This window comes from Mytilus californianus, unplaced genomic scaffold (genome assembly GCF_021869535.1).
Source record: "Mytilus californianus isolate M0D057914Y unplaced genomic scaffold, xbMytCali1.0.p SCAF_6, whole genome shotgun sequence".
Lineage (NCBI taxonomy): Eukaryota > Metazoa > Mollusca > Bivalvia > Mytilida > Mytilidae > Mytilus > Mytilus californianus.
In genome coordinates, this window is record NW_026262712.1 from 89,184,474 (window position 1) to 89,199,940 (window position 15,467).

At 31.0% G+C, this 15,467-nt stretch overlaps 1 protein-coding gene across 1 annotated transcript in view; it reads left to right on the top strand.

Annotated features, from left to right (window-relative positions):
• LOC127706658 (multidrug resistance-associated protein 1-like) overlaps nucleotides 1–12,753 on the top strand; it is a 46,338-nt gene extending 33,585 nt beyond the window's left edge. The window contains exons 23-30 of the mRNA XM_052211313.1: nucleotides 242–441; nucleotides 2,636–2,771; nucleotides 3,557–3,658; nucleotides 4,975–5,118; nucleotides 6,636–6,794; nucleotides 7,612–7,778; nucleotides 8,523–8,717; nucleotides 11,132–12,753. Coding sequence (XP_052067273.1) covers nucleotides 242–441; nucleotides 2,636–2,771; nucleotides 3,557–3,658; nucleotides 4,975–5,118; nucleotides 6,636–6,794; nucleotides 7,612–7,778; nucleotides 8,523–8,717; nucleotides 11,132–11,243 — 1,215 coding nt within the window. The 3' untranslated portion in view covers nucleotides 11,244–12,753. The remainder of the gene's footprint in view (nucleotides 1–241; nucleotides 442–2,635; nucleotides 2,772–3,556; nucleotides 3,659–4,974; nucleotides 5,119–6,635; nucleotides 6,795–7,611; nucleotides 7,779–8,522; nucleotides 8,718–11,131) is intronic.
• The last annotated feature ends 2,714 nt before the right edge of the window (nucleotides 12,754–15,467 follow it).

The following is a 15,467-nucleotide window of genomic DNA, read 5'->3' on the forward strand; positions in this document are numbered from 1 at the left end:
GACATTGCAAGAGGTAAAAAAAAAAGATTCTTTTGAAATACGGAAGACTAGCATCATTTAGGCATTGAATGTATTAATTGTATGAAGTTAAAGCTACAAAACAGCCAATTTGTTTGTCATCCCCAGAATAAAAATTTCTTTTTTTTTTGGACTGTTCTTCCAAAGATCATATCTAAAATTGTTTAAATTTCTGTAATTTTTAAAGCTTTGTTTAATTATTGATTTCTATTTTTTATTAAAGAGATTTTATGTAGCCACATCTAGACAGTTGAAAAGATTCCAATCTAAGACGAGATCACCCGTATATAATCATTTTGGAGAAACCGTCTCTGGGGCAAGTGTGATCCGAGCTTATGGAGCTCAGGACAGATTCATTGAAACTTCTGATCAGAGAATAGATATGAATCAGAGATTTAGTTATGCCAGTATTACTGCCAATAGGTTGGTTTCAGATTATTGATATTCAATAAATGCATTAAATTTGGAAACAAATCAGTGAAACCTGAGAGGCTGTAGAGATGGGCATTGAGATTTCCTTTTGTTCCTCAGTAAAAAACCTTAAGTTTAGGTTTACCTTTAAAATTCATTTTTTAGCTCACCTGGCCGAAGGGCCGAGTGAGCTTTTCTCATCACTTGGCGTCCGTCGTCCGTCGTCCGTAGTCGTCGGTGTCGTCCGTCGTTGTTAGCTTTTTACAAAAATCTTCTCCTCTGAAACCACTAGGCCAAATTTAACCAAACTTGGCCACAATTGTCATTAGGGTATCTAGTTTAAAAAATGTGTCCGATGACCCCGCCAACCAACCAAGATGGCCGCCATGGCTAAAAATAGAACATAGGGGTAAAATGTAGATTTTGGCTTATATCTCTGAAACCAAAGCATTTAGAGTAAATCTGACATAGGGTAAAACTGATTATCAGATCTATCTGCCCTGAAATTTTCAGACAAATCTGACAACCTGTTGTTGGGTTGCTGCCCCTGAATTGGTAATTTTAAGGAAATTTTGCAGTTTTTGGTTATTATCTTGAATATTATTATAGATAGAGATAAACTGTAAACAGCAATAATGTTCAGCAAAGTAAGATCTACAAATAAGTTGCATGACCAAAATTGTCAGTCGACCCCTTTAGGAGTTATTGCCCTTAATAGTCAAATTTTAACAATTTTTTGTAAATTTTTGTAATCTTTTACAAAAATCTTCTTCTCTGAAACTACTGAGACAAATTTAACCATACTTGGCCATAGTCATTATTAGGGTATCTAGTTTAAAAAATTTGTCCGATGACCCCGCCTTCCAACCATCATGGCCGACTTGGTTAAAAATAGAACATAGGGGTAAAATGCAGTTTTTGGTTTATATCTCTGAAACTAAAGCATTTAGAGCAAATCTGACAGGTGGCAAAAATGTTCATCAGATTTAGATTTATCTGCCCTGAAAATTTTTAGACAAATCTGACAACCCGTTGTTGGGTTGCTGCCCCAGAGTTAGTAATTTTACAAAAATTTTGCAGTTTTTTGTTATTATCTTAGATATCATTATAATATCTAATAACTAATACTATTAATTATGATTTTAACCTTATTTTACATGATTTCCAAAGCATCAGTAAATACAGGTGAGCGACACAGGCTCTTGAGAGCCTCTAGTTTATGGTTGTGGCCTGTTATCTATTTCTTGCATTAAGAGATTTTGATCAAATCACACTGCACAGAGTGTGATACGAAAAAATGTGTAACTTTGATTGACTTAACTAGCATCATGAAACTATATTGGGACATTTCCATTGGCTATTCCTTAGGTTATTGATGACTGTCAATGGTCAAAACAATGTACATTTTCTCAATGGCAATAGAGATATTTGATTTCTCCAATAATATAAGAAACTCTCACAATTTTCACCTGAAAATCTTCTTTTTGTCAAAATTTATTACTTTCTGAAACATACAAAAAATTTCAAAATGTCAGATGTTAAAGTTTGATGCCCAAACAGGACATATGATGTCATAGTTGTATCTGCAAAAGACTAGATCAACAAGTCATATGATTTTCTATTTAACAGAAAAAGAATGATTTCCAAAAGAGAAATAGGTTTAACAACCCATGAGATGTGGATATCGCTTGATATCAACTCTAGTTATTTAATTTAAATAGTATAATAAAGTCGCCATAGGCTCGTTTATTGTTATATTAAGATTAAGTAACTCGAGTTGATATCAGGCGATATCTAATTCTCACTCTTTGTAAAACCTTTAATTAGGTAAGTTAAGTTCAGTTTCTGCATATAGGGTGGATTTAAAGTGATTTGTTTGTGTTATACGGATAAATTGTACATATTACACTAATACAATGGTAGTTACTTCAAAGAAAACTTTATTACCATGGTTAATTTATACTAATCTTAATTCAGGAATTTTTGCATGCATTTATTATTGTGATTGTTGGACAACATACAAAAATAAAATGTGATTTCATGAGATACTGCATACAAAATATGCTATCATAATTGAAATGATAGTTTTATTTTTTGCAACACCTACACCATCGCAATTATCGCAGTAGTAAAAACATTGAAATTTTTTTTTACAGTATATAATTTAATTCCTGTTATTCATTATCTTCTTTTAATTATTTTACAGATGGCTTGGAGTAAGACTGGAATTTCTTGGTAATCTAACAGTATTCTCAGCAGCCATGTTTGCTGTTATAGCTGTTATCAGGAAAGAAAACATTGATGGTGCTATTGTGGGTTTATCCATCTCCTATGCCTTACAGGTTATTATGATGTAGAATAATATAATGTGCGTAAAAAAACAAAGAGTTGTGGTATGATTGCCAATGAATCAACAATCCACCAGAGTCCAAATGATGTTGATGGCAGGTCACCATATGACCTTCAACAATGAGAAAAACCTGTACTGTATTAGTCAGCTTTAAAAGGTTCTGACCCTGTCTTAAATAAATGTGAAACATTTAAAAGAAGAAAACCAAAAAATGACAAAACAATCAACAGAAAACAAATTTGACCGACAGCAACCAACAACATCAACTTTTATTATAAGTTCAAAACAATAAACAATTTGTTGAAAGTGCTTACATTATAATACTTGAATTTCATAATAAGTTACAGAGCTAAAACTTTTAAAAATGTGAAAAAAATCATTATTATATTCATATTTCAGTTTCAGAGACCTATCTCAAGTTATTTTTTTTATGAATGAGTTATACCGGTTAACTTGAGGTCAATCGGCGTAAATGAAGTCATTGAACAATCAATTCTTACCGAGGTGTAATAACATTAACATTGTGACTTAGGTAATGTACAGGAAAGTGAACGAATTCGATAGTTGTCTATGATTTCAGTCTTGTGTAAATTACCCTATTGTAATTGTCCTTTTAAACACTTTTATTGTTCTTTGGCACTGTATTATTGATATATGTTCTATGATAAAGATATCACAATTAAGTCAGAAATCATAGAAACAAAGCTAAAAACATTACACTGTTTTCTATGAGAGTATTATATTATCAGTGTTATAATTTTGGTTTTGTTTTAACAGATTACAGAAAATTTAAATTGGTTGGTAAGGATGACTAGTGACCTGGAAACTAACATTGTGTCTGTTGAAAGGGTTAAAGAATATACAGAAATCCCTTCAGAGGTATATGAACTTATTTGTATTTAAGTATTTGCTATAAAAGGCTCTCAGGATGACAAAACATGAAACAATTCAAAAGAGAAAACCAACAGCCGGATTCATATCTTAAAAACAATAAACAAAAACACATATGTCAGACATTAACCTACTACCACCACTGGATTACAGGGTCTTTGCCTGGAACAGTAAAATAAAGAACCTTAATAAAAACACAACACAAGACAAAATTGTAAAAGTCAGTGGGAAAAGGCTTGACTCATCAGAAAGGTACTAACTTGAAAACAATGGCAAGGACAAAAAGCATGAAAACAATGGCAAAGACAAAAAGCATGAAAACAATGGCAAAGACAATGAACATGAAAACAATGACAAAGGCAAAAAAGTATGAAAACAATGGCAAAAGCAAAAAGCATGAAACAATGACAAAGGAAAAAAGCATGAAAACAATGACAAAGGCAAAAAGCATGAAAACAATGGCAAAAGCAAAAATCATGAAAACAATGGCATAGACAAAAAGCATGAAAACAATGGCAAAGACAAAAAGCATGAAAACAATGACATAGGCAAAAATCATGAAAACAATGGCAAAAGCAAAAATCATGAAAACAATGGCATAGACAAAAAGCATGAAAACAATGGCAAAGACAAAAAGCATGAAAACAATGGCAAAGACAAAAAGCATGAAAACAATGGCAAAGACAAAAAGCATGAAAACAATGGCAAAGACAAAAAGCATGAAAACAATGGCAAGGACAAAAAGCTTGAAAACACTGACAAAGGCAATAGACAAAAAGTACAAACTAAGAGTACTCACAGTTATGGATAGCTAGTTCAAACCTTTATTTTCTAAAAGATGAACCATATTCTCAAGACTGAAATATGAACCAGTACACACCAATGGAATTAAAGGAGAGATGATGTGATGTCATAAGCTGTTTCTCTCAGAGAAACATGACATTGTGCAATGCCAAAATATAAGTACTGACAGGCTATGGGACATAAGTGTTCATAAATGGATAGGAATACATGTCAAGTTATGTATTGATTTATTAAAAATAAAATACTTTGTTCAAAGAAATTGCTGTAATATTAATATTAAATTGATAACCTGTAAGAATAAGTTTATTCAAAGGACCACTAAGTTAACATGTATCGTAACTTAATTTATGAGCTATTTGTACAACGTCACCATACAAATTAGGATTTGATATCCAATTTATAAAAAGATTTCTATAGATAGAGCCAATTTATTGTACATGTACTGTTCATTGTGTTTTTTTTTAATTTTATATAAATGTACAATTTTTACTTGACTCTAGGCCAACCTTGTGACTAACTACAGACCATCACCTGACTGGCCACAAAATGGTGTAGTAGAATTTAGGAGGTATTCTACCAGATATAGGGAGGGTTTAGATCTTGTACTAAAAGGAATCAATACACAGATTAATTCTGGAGAAAAGGTAAGAGATTTGCTATTCACACTTATCCAATGAAAAATTTTTAAAAATGTTAAACACCTAATATACAATGAATTCTAGTCTGTTATATGTGATTTACACAAATCTTTTTCAGTATGTGTTATTTGTGATCCATATTGATCCATTTCAATCTTTGTTATTTGTGATTCACACTTAACCATTTCAGCACATTTTATTTGCGATCCATACAGACCCATATCAGTCTGTTATTGTGACCCACACTGTATAAAAATAAGGAGATGTGGTATGATTGACAATGCGACAACTATCCACCAGAGATCAAATGCCATGTATATCAGCAATTATAGGTCACTGTACGACCTTCAGCAATGATAAAAACCCATATCCACTCCAGTCTGTGTTATTTGTTGTCCACACTAATCCATTTCAGTCTATGTTATTTGTGATCCACACTAATCCATTTCAGTCTGTGTTAATTGTAATCCATACTGATCCATTTCAGTCCATGTTACTTATGATCCACACTAATCAATTTCAGTCTGTGTTATTTGTGATCCACACTAATCCATTTCAGTCTATGTTATTTGTGATCCATACTGATGACATTTAGGCTGTGTTATTTGTGATCCACACTGATCCAGTTCAGGCTGGGGTATTTATAGTCCACCCTTACCATTTCAGTCTGTTTTATTTGTGTTTTACACATAACCATTTCGGTATCTGCTATGTGTAATTCATTTCAGTTTTTGTTATTTGTGATCAATACTAGTCAATTTCATACTACACTATTTCTTTTCAAGACTAATTATTTCAGCCTCTGCTATTTGTAATGCACACTGATTGATTTTAGTCTGTGTTACTTGTGATCCTCATTGATCCATTACAGTCTAATATTTTTGATCCACATTAATACATATTAGTCTGTGTTATTTGTGACCCACACTAATTCATTTCAGCCTGTGTTATTTGTGATTCACACAGATCCATTTCAGTGTGGTATTTGTGATCCAAACTGATCAATTTCAGACTATACTTTTTGTGATCCACATCCACACTAATCCATTTTAGTCTGTGTGATTTGTTACTCAAACACCATAATAGACTAAATTTGAGCGTTTAAAAAAAAACAAAACAATAGTTGAATAAATCAAAATTTCATCATTTTTTTTATTTTATTCCAATGAAATGCTATTCTCTTTACAAATTAACAATGCTTGTATAAAATTTTATCAATCTGACTTAATGATCCATTTTGTCCTAGTTTTGTAGGGAATAAAACAAATACAGAATGTCCATGCTTTAGGACAATAAATAATAGAATTTAACACAGTGTGAAATTTCTAATGCTAAAAAAGACTTTTATTTATAAAAATGAACTTGAAAACTTATAGTAAATATAATTTACACCACGTAATTCACACCATGTAATTGACAGAAAAGTGAAATTGTTGTTTTCACCTCTGTACTTAAATTGTGTTTTTATAATTTATTGGATGACAGAGAGCAGGTGGTTAATTCTGGCATCTTTTTACTTTTAGGTTGGAATAGTTGGTAGAACAGGGGCAGGTAAATCTTCCCTAACGTTGGCACTGTTCCGCTTGATTGAACCAGCCTCTGGAAGAATTATTGTTGATGAAGAAAACCTCTATATCATGGGTTTACATGACTGCAGATCTAAATTAACAATTCTACCTCAGGTAAAAATAAATATATAGTGTAGCAATTTGAGTGAAATGCTAAGATATAAGAGTTGTTGTAACATAGTATATTTTTGTAGAGTTTGGAATTTTGTAGTTTCAACAAACAATAACACCATTTACTGTAAATTCAGAAATATTTGTGTGTGCATTTATTATAGTGATTGTTAAACTATGGACACAAATATGACATATTGTAATTTCAGGAAATGCTCCATATAGAAAATATCAATAAAATTTAAAATGCAATTTCACGATAATCAAAACATTGCAAAAATTTATCTATTTCTGAAAGGAAACCATGAATGTACATTAGAAAGTACTTTTATCCTGAAAAAAAAATATTGCTCCAACTTAGGGGCTAGAAACGTGAACATTTTACTTCCTTATTTTAGATATAGGGATATTTTTGTTGAAGGTGACTGAAAATTTTCTTTGAGTTATCTTGAATTTCTCTTGAGTTATAGAGTTATTTCTCTTTAATAATTGAAGACATTGAAAGTTTTGCTCTACTATCTTAATTATTTGGCTATTGTCTGGTGTTTTGAAGAAGGTTTTCATTATAGCATCTATCCCTTATTCAATCTTTTTTTTATGAAAGTGATTAAATTGTAGAATAAAACTTTATATGATATTTGAGGGAATTTCATGATTTAAAAAACAACTACTTTGAAATTTTGAGCTAATTTTTAAGTAAAATGTTCTCTTACTTTTAATTTGACACCCAACAGTTTCATTCTTTTGTATCTTTTTTTGCTAATTATCTTTTATGGTAAATGTCGATGAAGAAGTATTTTAACCAAATTTGTTGTTTCAGGATCCTGTGTTATTTTCTGGTAGCTTGAGAATGAATTTAGATCCAATGGATGAATATAAAGAGACAGACTTATGGAAAGCTTTAGAACATGCACATCTTAAAGAATTTGTACAAAATCTACCTCAGAAACTTGAATACGACTGTGGGGAGGGAGGACTAAATCTCAGGTGATTATCTTCTACAAGGGTATTTCTAAAGATCATCTTATAGTTTGTGGTGGAGGGGGTTAAAAAAGTCAAACCAAAGTATATATGTTATGATGTTATGTTAAACAAATTTCTTTGGTCGGGTTGTTGTCTCTTTGACATATTCCCCATTTCCGTTCTCAATTTTAGATTTAGATGGATCTTTACTTTTCCAGCAGAAAATATGAAGAATTATCAATTTTTTTAGAAGTAATTTACAGACCAGAATGTTAACTAAAAAATATCTAATGTGAAAGCTTAACTAGTTTTGTTTTCTCAAAACTCAAAAAAATAATTGACAAATTGACCTGGCAGAATTTATTTGGGTTGATCTGATATTTTACAAGTTTAAAAACTGCTAAAATTTGCTAAATTGTCATTACATGTATTACCAATGTTTAAGTTTGACCCTTTTAATGTTGTTTTTTGGTAGATGGCATTAAATGATATTGGGTATAAGAATCTTTACCTTTTGCAAATGAATATCAATACATCTGTTAACCTATTTCAGGTTGAAAAAATCTCTGCAGAAAGTCTGTAACTGTAATTGAGTTGTTGTAAGAACCCTACAATACAGACCAAAATTCATCTTATTTTTTCGTATTTGAATGCTCCAAAATCAATCAAAGTCTTATACATTTACATGTATACGTGCACTTGCATACAGTAGGTTTCTCTCCGACTCAGCTCATATGTTTTGTTATTAACCAAATTTACATTTTTCAGTGTTGGTCAGAGACAGTTAATTTGTTTAGCTAGAAGTCTATTAAGGAAGACTAAAATACTGGTTCTTGATGAGGCCACTGCAGCAGTTGACATGGAAACGGATGACCTTATCCAACAGACAATTAAACAAGAGTTTGCTGATTGTACTGTCATAACCATAGCTCATCGTTTGAATACAGTCATGGATTATGATAGGTAAAATTTTCCAAGATATTTATATTTATACAATGTTTCTTTTTGTCTTGCTATCTAGTATACAAATATACTTCTTTGCTTCGAAAATTATAGATTCATCAACATTACAGGGATTTTGGCTAGATTGAGTTTTCATTATCTGCCCTTTTATTGCGAACCCAATGAAAGTTTTCCACAGTGCCATCTCTATCTTGACCAGGTATTTAAACTTTTGTAAGTTCACCTGTCCTATTGAATGAATACAATAGCTATTTTTCTCTGTGTAGTTTATTCACTGGGACCTTTAAATTTCTTCTAAGAGAAATCTATCACTCATTGATTAATTTACCTGAGTAAAAAAAAATTCTTAAATATAGACAAAAATACTTTTTTTATACTCATTAACTGCGTGTGATGATGTATTTATTCAATATTAATAATATATTTACTTTCAGTTTAATATAAACATTGATTCAATCATAAAAAGTTTTGTCAGAAATCAACTTTTTATGATTGAATCAATGTTTATATTAAACTGAATGAAAATATATTATTAATATATTATTAATATAACAGAAATCAACGCTAACATGTTTAACCCCACCACATTCTGTATGTATGTGCCATATCCCAAGTTAGGAGCCTGTAATTCAGTGGTTGTCGTTTGTTTATGTGTTACATATTTGTTTTTCGTTCATTTTTTGTACATAAATTAGGCCGTTAGTTTTCTCGTTTGAATTGTTTTACATTGTCATTTCGGGGCCTTTTATAGCTGACTGTGCAATATGGGCTTTCCTCATTGTTGAAGGCGGTACAGTGACCTATAGTTGTTAATTTCTGTGTCATTTGGTCTCTTGTGGAGAGTTGTCTCATTGGCAATCATACCACATCTTCTTTTTTATATTTTATTAATGTTTGCATCACTGTTTACATTCAAACAATTGAAAATATATTATCAATATTGAATAAATATAACATCACATGCAGTTTTGAGTATAAAACATGTATTTTCCTCTATTTACAAGATTTTTTTTTACTCAGGTAAATTAATCAATCAGTGATAGATTTCTCTTAGAAGAAATTTAAAGGTCCCAGTGAAAAAAAACTACACAGAGAACAATAGCTATTGTATTTATTTAATAGGACAGGTGAACTTACAAAAGTTTAAATACCTGGTCAAGATAGAGATGGCACTGTGGAAAACTTTCATTGGGTTTCGCAATAAATGTAACAGTGTTGACACTTTCAGTCTTTACCTTTTTATCACAACTTCAGTGGAAAACCTAGACAGACCAGGACATTCTTCCCAAATGTCTATCACTATTCCAGGATTGAGCAATGTATCCATACAGAATATTATATTTTGAAAAGGTGGATATTGACATGGGTCAAAATTTTAAAAAGTTGAAAGGGCATAATTCTGTATATAAAAGGATTATGATGAATGGCTAATTAAATGCATATTCAGGACCAAACTGCAAAATGTGTTAATACAATATGAATATAAATCCTGGTTTGTACTAGACAGACATGCTAAGCCAGATTTTTAATGGCTAATTCCCAAGGTAAAGTCTACAGGAAGACATGTCACTCTACCGGGACACATTATTCTGACTCTTAGCTAACCAGTCTCTGCTTTTACTCCTTCTGCATATAAGAAAAGAAATTTCAATGGCTTATAATGATTTTGGAATAAAAGATTTTTGCCTTCATCAAATAAGAATACCTTTACCATAAAATCTAACTAAAAAAAAACCATTAAACCAGATGTATACCTTGACTTATTAAATTTCAAACCGGATATATTTTGAACAGGAATTATTTCTAAAAATCAAACTATTGTTTTTTGTTTGTAGAAAAATTTTATATTCATAGCTTTAGGGAAAAAATATTAAATTCTTAAAATAATATTATAAAATTCAAATTTTATTGTCAATTCTAAGTTCCAAGGGTGAATAACAGATATAATGATGTCACATGCACTAACTGCTTGCCTAGGGGTTAGGTTGCATGTGAACAGCCTGGAAAATGTGACAAGTGCATCCTTGGGCAAAACATGGATGAGTAAGATAGAGTGTATTGCAGGATACTCCATAATTATCAGTTTTATGACCTGACAAATATTTAATTCAAACTGGCTGATTCTATTTATGACATGCTGAGGATTAAGCAACACAATTACTAATCATGATAATTTTGAAAGTTTGAAAATTGAATATTTATTTCGGTCTTTTATGTCCAAAAATAGGTCAACTGTCAAATATGACCATTTCTTGAACCTTTGTCTCCACTCAGTAAATGAACAGTTTCAATATTGCAGCTCCATTAGTATTACAGAGATATGTGTAAATGTGTTCTTGTAGTTTAAAATGCCTATACTAAGCTCCATTGCATTGGTATTAGCACATTTCAGAAGATAATACTTTACATTTCAGAATCATGGTCCTGGACAAGGGTGAAATAAAGGAATTTGATTCTCCAAATGAATTGCTGAAGAAAACTGATGGATTATTCTATCAGTTAGCTAAAGATGCAGGGATTGTTTAAGTATTTAAATTTTTCTCAGAGAAAAAGAGATTATGATTTAGCTGAACAGGATGGTATGGCTAAATTACCAAGTTTATAAATCACATTTAGCTTTCAGTTGTTGACAACAGATTTATATTTTTGAAGTATCAGTGATAAAAACAGAAAACAAAAAAATCAAGTTATAACAATGAAAAGTACAAAAAGGTCAAACTTTGGCAGACAGGGATTTTTAAATGGGTTGTTTGAATTAGACAGTTACAAAGTCCAAGTTATCTCCTTTTTGTATGCTATTTTGTTGCCAATCACCTAAATGTTAATAATCTCAGGCATATGCAATTGAAATAGATCTGTATTTAAAAAAAAAATTGTACACCTGCAGAATAGTATTGTATTCCTTATGAATATTCATGAATATATCTGCTTTCTGTAATTTATTTATCTAAACTTGCAACATATTTTTTTTTAGATGTTTTTGTATGAAATAGAATACAAAATTTTAGAATTGCAAAAATTTGTGTAGAACTGATGTTAAATAAACTAAAAGAAAAAAAATGAATTCAAAAATATAATTTATTCTTAGATTTGATTGAATCAGTGAATGTATCGAAGTTAAAAATTTAGAATATAACCACTTTAGAATTTTACTGTGAATACTTGAAAATTGAGTAGGGAGGGGGTGTTAACATTAATTATAATAATTTTGTACTTGAGCTTTTGGTGTTAACACTGAGATATAATTACCTTGTACTTGAGCTTATTGTGTTAACACTGAGATACAATTACCTTGTAATTGAGCTTTTTGTGTTAACACTGATATATAATTATATTGTAATTGAGCTTCTTGTGTTAACACTGAGATATAAGAAACTAGTAATTGAGCTTATTTTGTTAACACAGAGATATAATAAACTTGTAATTGAGCTTTTTGTGTTAACACTAATATATGATAACATTGTAATTGAGCTTCTTGTGTTAACACTGAGATATAAGAAACTAGTAATTGAGCTTATTTTGTTAACACAGAGATATAATTACTTTGTAATTGAGCTTATTGTGTTAACACTGAGATATAATAAACTAGTACTTGAGCTTATTGTGTTAACACTGAGAAATAAAAAAAAACTTATAATTGAGCTTATTGTGTTTAGACTGAGATTTAATAACCTTGTAAAGAAAAAAAATTAAGAAATTATTATGAAAAGTATTTTAGATTTTGAAAATAAAAACAAAAATAATCAAACTTCTTCAATCAAAAGTCTGAATATAGTGTATAATGGCAAATTGAATTTGTTTACATGTATTTTTCTAAAACAGACCATTCTGATTTGGTTTGCTATCTAGTATGTTATTGTTTGATCTATATTTCCTCAATTATTTTTGCAGCATGTTGTTAATTTGACATAATATTCTTGTAATTATCATATATTCACATTATCATTTATAGATCTAACGTTGTTATAATTATTTATATATTTACACATATCAGTTATAAATATTTTGATAAATGATACATTTTTTACCTATTATGGGATTTAAAGTTCTTTCACAGTAATTGACTTTAATCATTAAATACTCAAAATAATTAATTTTGATTATGAGCAACAGTTATCCTGCAGAATGCTTAGGAATGCAATAAAATTTTGCACAGGTGTATACAATCATGTACATATTATTTGGGACAATTTCATACCCTGTTAAATTCAATTTTAATTTATTGTGGTTCCACTGAGATACAACTATTGATACTTCAGCAGATTGTTTTATCCTTATTGACAGCACATGTCAGTTTTCTAGTTTCTTATTTAATATTTACTTATATTTTTAGCTAATATCCAGTTTTTGGTGGGGTTCATGTTGACCAGTCTTTAGTTTTTTATGTAGGGCTTCTGTGAACTTGTTTGTCTTATCATTGTGACTTATGAGTTTTGAATGTCCTTTTGGTACTTTCCACCTCTTTTTTTCAATTTTAAAATCAAGAAAATTTTGAAAAATTTATGGCAAAATAGCTCTTAGATAGTTTAAGTCTCTTAAGTTTTGCTCCGAGCTCCCCATGTATCATCCTATTTTGCCTGCCCACTTTAAGGTTTGAATACAGTAAATTCAGAAATTATTGCATGCATTTATCATTTCAGATATTAGAATGTGAGTTTTTATTATTGCAATACTTGCCCCGTTGCATTATTGGAAATAATAAAAACCTTGCAATGATTTCTAAATTTACAGTACTCACCATAAAGCTGAATCCATTTATATGCTGTGGATACAGCAAAAAAATAGGTTTTCTTTGGTCAAGCCAAAGAAATAAGTTTATATGCTTTGATCAGCCTGAAAGATTTCTTTTTTATATTGATTGTGTATTAATTCATATATAATAGTTTTTCTTTATATATACATATTGCAATGTTCTTTTGATCTTTTGTTCCAGTTTGTACCATTAGAAAGTGCCATAATATAGACATAATTTAATTTCTTGAAGTAAGATCTTTTCTTTATACATAAATATGTTATTAAGATGTAGACTTGCCATTATCTAGATTTAATTCAAATTATATAAGTAAGATCTTCTTTTTAGCTCACCTGGACCAATGGGCCAAGTGAGCTTTTCTCATCACTTGGCGTCCGTTGTCCATCATCGTCATCATCGTCGTCATCCGTTGTCGTTGTCTGTTAACTTTTACAAAAATCTTCTCCTCTGAAACTACTGAGCCAAATTTAACCAAACTTGGCCACAATCATGAAGGGGTATCTAGTTTAAAAAATGTGTCCGATGACCCGGCCCATCAACTAAGATGGCCCCATGGCTAAAAATAGAACATAGGGGTAAAATGTAGATTTTGGCTTATATCTCTTAAACCAAAGCATTTAGAGCACCCCGCCTACCAACCAACATGGCTGGCATGGCTAAAAATAGAACATAGGGGTAAAATGCAAGTTTTGTCTATTATTTTTTGAACCGTTATAAATAGAGAAAATCTATATGGAGCAAAAATGTTCAGCATAATGAGCTCTACCAATTGTCCATATACGTCTAAACTGTAAGACAAATTCTTATAGGAGTTATTGCCCATAAATGACAAATTTTACCATTTTGTTTCATTTTTATACGACCGACCGCAAAATATTTTTGCTCGTATATTGGAATGACATTGGCATCGTCGTCGTCATCCGGCGTCTTCGTCCGAAGACACATTGGTTTTCGCACTCTAACTTTAGTTTAAGTGAATGGATCTCTATGAAATTTTACCATAAGGTTCAATACCACAAAAGGAAGGTTGGAATTGATTTTGGGGGTTATGGTACCAACAGTTAAGGAATTAGGGGCGAAAAAGGGGCCAAAAATAAGCATTTTTGTAACTTCCAGACATAACTTGTGTGTTAGTGTATGGATCTCTCTGACATTGTACCACAAGGTTCCATATCACACAGGGAATGCTGGGATTGATTTTGGGGGTAATTGCCTTAAAATATTAGGAATTAGGTGCCAAAAAGGGGCAAAAACAAGCATTTTACTAGTTTCATGACAATAACTTGTGTGTAAGTGTATGGATCTTTCTGAAATTGTACTACAAGGTTCCATATCACAAAGGGAAAGCTGGAATTGAGTTTGGGGGTAATTGCCCAAAACGTTTAGGAATAAGGGGCCAAAAAGGGGCCAAAAATAAGCATTTTTCTAGTTTCCAGACAATAACTTGTGTTCAAGTGTATGGATCTCTCTGAAATTGTACTACAAGGTACCATACCACAAAGGGAAGGCTGGGATTGATTTTGGGGGTAATTGCTTCAAAATTTTAGGAATTAGGGGCAAAAAAAGGGGCAAAAAACAAGCATTTTTCTAGTTTCCAGACAATAACTTGTGTTCAAGTGTATGGATCTCTCTGAAATTGTACTGCAGGAATCATACCACAAAAGGAAGGCTTGGATTGAGTTTGGGGGTGATGAATCATAAGGGGGTTCAAAAAATTTGGGGGGATTTTTTTTTCTTTAAAATTTTCTATTTTAAATTGGTTTTTTCTGATTTATATATAAAAGCAAATAATAATGATATGGTTTGAATAGGTAAATTAAAAATTTTTAAGTTCTTAGACCACATTCATTCTCTGTCAGAAACCTGTGCTGTGTCAAATATTTAATCACAATCCAAATTCAGTGCTGTATCAAGCTTGAATGTTGTGTCCATACTTGCCCCAACTGTTCAGGGTTCAACCTCTGCGGTCGTATCAAGTTGCGCGCCGCGGGGCATTT